The 7,594-nt window shown below is 26.0% G+C and overlaps 1 protein-coding gene across 1 annotated transcript; it reads right to left on the bottom strand.

The window, feature by feature from the left end:
* Positions 1–624: 624 nt before the first annotated feature.
* Positions 625–5,759, bottom strand: LOC126842522 (uncharacterized). Its single transcript, XM_050579532.1, has 7 exons — positions 5,727–5,759; positions 2,360–2,543; positions 2,234–2,298; positions 1,373–1,535; positions 1,247–1,311; positions 970–1,003; positions 625–873 (listed from the first exon to the last, which is right to left on the bottom strand). Exons 1-7 carry the CDS (start codon positions 5,745–5,747, stop codon positions 809–811), a joined length of 597 nt encoding a protein of 198 aa, XP_050435489.1. The 5' UTR covers positions 5,748–5,759; the 3' UTR covers positions 625–808.
* Positions 5,760–7,594: the final 1,835 nt, after the last annotated feature.

Genomic DNA, 7,594 nt, shown 5'->3' with positions numbered 1-7,594 from the left:
ATATATTTCAATAAACAACATAATAATATAACAATTAGCTGCAGTACTAAAAATATAAAATATATTCTGCTTTGGACAATTTGTATTCAGTTCTTCAAATAAATTATTTAACTCTTGTAAAAATAATTTGTTTTAAGAACACATTTTTTAACATAATTGTAAGTATTACCTATTAATTCAAAAACTAATTGTCCACATCCATATGATAATAAATAAATTGGTATTTATTTTTTGATACTAAATATGTAGATATTCTACTACTATTATAAAAAAAAAAAAATAAAAATTTATTTAAGTACAAAATACATTTAAAAAAAAAAGTATTTGAAAATAATATTTCAACTCTATTTAAATAAAAACACAAATGCATTTTTTTTTAATTTTAATTATGTTATTTAAGTTATAAAAAAATATAACCATGAAATTTTGTTTTTAAAAATCAAACATCAAGCTAAAATATAAACACATATATTTTATTACATGTATTTTATTTATTAAATCTTCAGCAGTTATACAAATCAATTAAATATACTATTAATTATTGAAAATTTTTTATCACTATTGAAATATATGTATGTATATTGTTATATAAAAATGTAATATTCTTGTACATAGATCATTCCTTAATATTATTTTGAGAAAAACATTATAATAACTGACACTAATTAACATTTTAAAAATATATTTTTGGCTTGCAATAACCAAAAATTTACTAAGAACTTTATAGATGTTTGGTACATATTCAAAAATGTTAAATTATCCAATGAACAAATATAGACTTGAGTCGATTGTTAAGTTTAGTTAGTACCTACCACAGATTTCTGGGAATGTTATGGCATTGACATATATATTCATGAAAATTCATACCTCTGCCTGGAAAAATGTAAATATTAATCAATAAAAATATCCACTGCAATGTTGTTATGGATTTATGGTTTTTTCCATTGTCCTTGATAAAGCCCCACTTACCGAATATCAAAAATTGCTGGTGTATACGAGCCATCTAGAAGTGTTGTAATAGCAATAAATAACTTATATTATATTCGTCTTAGAATTAAAACTAATAAAAAAGTTTAGAGTAAATCAAGTGTGTAATTGACGTCAATAGAAATATTGAAATAATTGTACAATATTGTAATTAGAATTTACTTTATCCATCTATCTTAGAATATTTTTTATCTTAGAAGTAAATATATTATTATTTTCAGATATTAGTAACAATCATATTAAAATTACAAGTACTAACCTCAATCGACTCGCCTAACATTTCCTGTGTATCATGGACCTTTTTCATTTTAATAGATCTGTTTTCTGTAATAGTATGTAAATAAATAAAAAACAATATTCAATAGTTAGTTAAGGTTTTTACTACTTTTTTGATCTATAAGTTTAAGTAGTTCTTTAAATTCTTCCTCGTTTGAAAACAGGTTTTTAAAACTACTCAGATTCATATTTATGTTCACGAAAGCTTCACCCGAAATAGTGTCATGATCGGCGATGCGAATTGAGCCGGGTAAATCCTTTCGAATTGTTCGCTAAAAAAAAATAAGAAGCGCATATTATCAGTTTAATAATAATAATAATATAATAATATATATATATATATATATATATATATACATATATAATTATATATAATAATAATAATATCAGTCTAATTTTTGGCAAGAATTAGATGCAAAAAATATTATACAGGATGATTCATTAAGGATAAAACACATTATTTTTTTAGTTGATTCTTATGAGACATATTAGTTATTGTTATTTAATAATATTAGATCACACCTATATTTTATTCTTCTTGGTAATCTAATAATTTTTGAAACTTAAATGGTGAATTATAAGCTTATTTGACTTTTTTAAATAGGAATGATTGGCTGAAAATTTGGTCTGGTCGATAATACGTTTTGGATAATTACTTTTAAAATTACTAAAGTTGTAATACATTACATTTCTTTAATAGTTTTGGGTAGTTACTCTTAAAAGTTCTATACTTCTTTATCTAACTTTCCTTTTCATACAATAATACCATAAAACATTTTGAGCTAATTACTAGGAACTTAAAATGATAGTTATAAATTTACATTTTCATTAAAATTTTTAAAGTTTGTAAATTGTGAAACTTGGGTATTTTATAATATTATACAGTAATCTAATAACAATTTTTCTTAAAAGGTCAAACTATAAAATTTTAAAAATGGATTACACTATATAGTAACAAAACTGAACAAACCTGTGACAAGACAAATATTATTGGTTTCATTTGTATAAGATCTTCCAATCCCATTTCATCATTTTCTAAAAAAAGTTATTTGTAGAATGTTTTTTTCTTAGAAAATTGTTTCATTATTTATATTACTTTTAGAATTAATTAAATGTATGTATGTCTTCGCTTGGCGAACGGTGAGGAATCCGGCGAACTCTTTGAATAATAGTTGCTGTAATTCTTTTGCGGATATTAAACCATTATGATCTTTGTCGTACTTTTTAAATTTCTTTTCCCAGTCATCGGCTGTCAATTTATGCAGATTTGGATTCATATTCTATAATATTATGTACAATTCATTTGATGTGAATCATCGTTTTATCAATAAAGGGAAAAAGTCAAATTAAAAATTAAAAAATTTTTAATTCTTTTAAAAAATTTGAAAACATTATTTTTTGAATTTGAAACTTCTTATATTTTTTTCCTCTAGTTTTTAGGTATTTATTTAAAAAAATAGTATCACGTGTTAAACAATTTTAAGAAACTTGAAAAACGGGTTTCTGCTAAATAAAACGGTAAGAGAAAACTAATAAATACAAAAAGTACTTTTAGCTTCGTTTTACTCTGATGTGGGCATTTTTTTTCGCTGTATACACTGTAACTTTCTTAATACTAGACCAATTCCTTCGAATAGCAACTCTATAAATCACAAATTTTATCTAGTTTGTACTTTGGGGGGGGGGGGGGGGTAAAAGTTGAAAAAGTTTAATTCTTCACAGACGAAATTTGAATAAACAAAAAAAAAAACCGTACGAGTTTTTAAGTTAGAACTTTTACTGGCTATAATTTCGAGAAAAAGAGTCGATTCGAGTGGAAAAGTATAAGAAATAATTATTTGGTATGCCCGCACACGTCAGTTGTGTCAAATTTAAACTATACCTATTTCCCACCCTCCTAGAGGGGGTACAAGTTTTTTGGGGTATTTAGCCGTAGTTTAAAAACTTTTGGATTGAAAATTTGCCAGAATGATACTATTAAGTTTTGTGGTCAAGTACCACTTTTGACTTTAAGTTTACATAAATTTAATTTTTTTTTCAACTAAAAACCCGGTGTACCAGATGTGAGAAACGAACAGACACTAAAAACTATCAGTTGTTAACGTCTATCCGTGTTAGGTTAGGTTAGGGCCCAATTGTCGTTATCATAATATTGTGTTTATTACATGATATCACAGACGACTAAATCGTGTAACTGATTATAGTAGACACACGATTTATTGGGAAAAGAACCTATCCGTGTACTTATTAAGACACTTAATGATTCTGACACAACAAAACCACTGTCGTTATCTCGTGATTTTATCGCCTGCGTTATATAACCTTATTGAAGGTCAACTATGAGTATATAAGGTCCAACTACCTGCAAATTATGAAGAGTACTGTTGTTTTTTGGATTCAGATTAAGTGTTGGTTTTTATGCAGTATACCGCCTCAAAATGTTTTTTTTATTATACAATTTTTTTAAAGGAAAACTAATGTTTTGTATATTGTTATACTGTTATTCATTTAAAGAGATTCACGCTTGATTGTTTAAATTGTCTAATATTAGATAATCTGCTTCGTGCTAATTTTAATTTTTTAGTCTATCAACTTGTAGCTCTAATTTTGTATAAAATATTTCATTATTTTATTACTATGTACAAATTAAGATAAATTTTAATCATAATTAAGTCATAAATGATAATACTTTATTTTATGACTAAATCAAATCTCGTGAACATTTAACATCATGATACTGCTCCTATGCTATTATTAAAAGAACACAATTTTTAAAATCTCCATAAAAGGTGATTGTTAAATAACAGGCAACAACCGACCGCTAGTGGCTATACACGTCAGTAATATTTAACTAATAAGTAATATATGTAGGTCAAATTTATTGTTTTCTTCATCACAATACCAGTATACAATTTATTTTAATTTAAATGTAAGAAAATACATTTTTTTTTAGAAAATAACAAGAAATTAATATACAGGGTGGGGCGGTAAAACGGCGATTTTCTAATGTATTTAAATAGGAAAACCCGTTTCACTATCCCACCCTTTACATTAAAAGGATCTATGAAAAGGTTTTTTAGTTGCATTTTATTTAGTACATTGTCAATCTAGTAAAATAAAAGTATAACATAGCTTTGAAATAATATAATCTATGAAGTATAAATAGTTTGTGTGAGATTGCTCTAATGAAAGTATATAATACATAAATATTAATTTTATTGAGAATAAGCGATTATAATTTAAACTATGGAGTACAAACGATTGAAACATGAATCGTCGACCATTCCAACTAAATATAACAAGACATTGAATATGTGTTATTTGGTCCACTACGTTTTTGCAAAAAAAAAAAAACCAGTACAGTGGAGTCGGGGCATAGTGGGGACGGAGCATAGTTGGGTCGGGGCATAGTGCTGACGGGGAGGTCACAGATTTACAGGAATTTTAAAATCTGAAAGTGATAAAATTACTTTCGAAAAAACGCTTCGATGCAAATCGGTAGTTAGTATTTTCAAGCCAGTACAGTCCAAACCAAGCACAGTATAAACCAGCAAAGTTAGAAAGTTTTAAATGAAGGTTTTGTATTTACAAATGAGCATCAAAGCATTTATTTGAAAGCGATTTTATTCAATTTTATCACTTTTATTTATAATAATTCTTGTAGTCCTGTGACCTCTCCGTTTCCTCATTGCTTTGATTACATTATGCCAATACTCTACTGTACTAGTCCTCTCGGATAAAATCGCTTTCAAATAAACGCTTTGATGCTCATTTGTAAATACAAAACCTTCATTTAAAACTTTCTAACTTTGCTGGTTTATACTGTGCTTGGTTTGGACTGTACTGACTTGAAAATACTAACTACCGATTTGCATCGAAGCGTTTTTTCGAAAGTGATTTTATCACTTTTAGATTTAAAAATTCCTGTAAACCTGTGACCTCCCCGTCAGCACTATGCCCCGACCCAACTATGCTCCGTCCCTACTATGCCCCGACCCCACTGAACTGGTTTTTTTTCACATTAAAAACATAAATCAAATGATATTATTATTTTTCTGATTTTCATGTGTTTATTTAGTGCTTTTATTAGACATTCATTCCTAAATCGATAAAATATGAAAAACAATAGAAAAACCGAAATTTTGTATTCATAATTTAAAATCAGAATTGTGCATCATTTAAGAAAAATATTATACAAACAATACATTATTCATAAAAAAATTATTCGAATAAATTATTGTTCATATAATTTTAAAATTAATTACAAATATAATTATTCTAATAATTTCAATTTAAGTTAATCAAATAAGAATTTGCACCACTCTGTTTACCATTTTATTCATACAATAGTCTTAATAATCTCTATCGAAAATATGGTAACGTCTATATTTTATTGCAATCGATTTTTATTTAGGTCATGTACACTGTAGGCTTTTTAATAGTTCTAAATATTGGATACTTACCTTCTTATAAGTAAACCACATTTTCCTAATAATCGAAGAATCTCCATCCGCTGTATCGGTTATCTTTTCTTTATCTGCGGTACTACTTTTTTCTATAAACACCACAATACACAAAAAGAGTATAATATTTTTTGAAAACATTGTAATTACAAAATATGTACGTGTCGTGTGTGAGCCCTGCTAGGAAATAAAAATTTGCCTATTGCTATTCACAAACAGTCTTTGCAGTATGATATTTTATCGACGCGTAAGATTGAGTTGAAAATCTATTTATTTGCTTTTAAAAAGAAATGGTTCATGTTGTGTTTTCTGCTTTTACTGCCGTTGTAATAATTGTTCTTATTTGTACAAATGTTTCGAATGGTACGAAAATATTTCACAGAAAAACAACTTTTTTTTTGAGCTTTGTTGAAAAAAAAATATTGTTGTAATACAAAGACCCTTTATTAATGCACGCGTATCTCCGAATTTAATACTAAAACCTATTATTTTAATATTTTCGATAATTCAAAATACATTAAACAAATTGATTGATTCATAAAGAATATGGCACAATTTTTTTTTAATTGGAGAGAATTAAATTTGTGTTATCATTGAGTATTATAAAATTCATAGATATTCACATTATTTATTATTTTACACAGCTCAGTATTTTTACAGAAGTGTAGTGCGGTAAAGTACTGACAAAAAATAATATTTTACTCACTCCTGTCCTAAATTTTAAAGTTCAATTACACCAAAAATAAATATCCAAACTGGTGTTCGTCCAGTCTAAATATTCAGAAAATTATTCTTAATTTAAATTGTAAATTTAATACATCAGTTACCATTACCATGATAACCAAAAATATATTTAAAAAGAACAACTACAAAATTACCTTATATTTGAAAATTTAAAAATTAAAACAATTTTTTTTAGCAGTACTTATATCATCCCAACTGCGATGAAAACATTTGGTTTGAGCTACCATTTTTATTATAAGTTTTTCAGCCGAGTCTGCAACCACGAAAGAGCATTTTTATGTCTCGTTAAAGTACCAAATCAATTTAGAGTAGTGGTGGAATTATAAATAATGATATAGTATATTCACAAGCATTAACAAGCTAGTATCTAAGGTGGTTATACCTTTACTCTACTGTACTAGTCCTCACGAATAAAATCACTTTCAAATTAACACTTTGATGCTTATTTGTAAAAAGAGCACCTCAATTGAATACTTTCTAACTTTGCTGGTTTACACTGTGCTTGGTTTGGACTGTATTGGCTTGAAAATACGAACTACTGATTCGCATCGAAGCGTTTATTCGAAAGTGATTTTATCACTTTCAGATGTAAGACATAATAATAGTGAGATGTCAACAATTACACATCATAACACAGACACATGACTAACACCTCAAATATTAACATTTATATATTTCAATAAAAAACATAATAATATAACACACAAATTAGCTGCAGTACTAATAATATAAAATATATTGTTCTGCTTTCGGCAATTTTTTACCACTATTGAAATATATGTATGTAGTTCTTCAAACATATTATTTAACTATTGTAAAAATAATTTGTTATAAGTACACATTTTTTAACATAATTGTAAGTATTACCTACTAATTCAAAAACTAATTGTCCACATCCATATGATAATAAAGAAATTTATATTTATTTTTTGATACTAAATATTTAGATATTCTATTACTATTATAAAATAAAAAAAATAATTTATATAAGTACAAAATACATTTAAATAAAAAGTATTTGAAAATAATATTTCAACTCTATTTAAATAAAAACACAAATGCATTTTTTTTAAATTTTAATTATGTTATTTCAATCATAAATAATGATACAGTATATTCATAAG

This window comes from Adelges cooleyi, unplaced genomic scaffold (assembly GCF_023614345.1).
Source record: "Adelges cooleyi isolate 19-005CV unplaced genomic scaffold, UGA_ACOO_1.1 ACOO_flye_CR_arks_rails_tigmint_CR_PRNA_538, whole genome shotgun sequence".
NCBI classification, from domain to species: Eukaryota; Metazoa; Arthropoda; class Insecta; order Hemiptera; family Adelgidae; genus Adelges; species Adelges cooleyi.
Note: the sequence above shows the minus strand (reverse complement) of the source record. Positions and strands in the feature narration are given on the sequence as shown.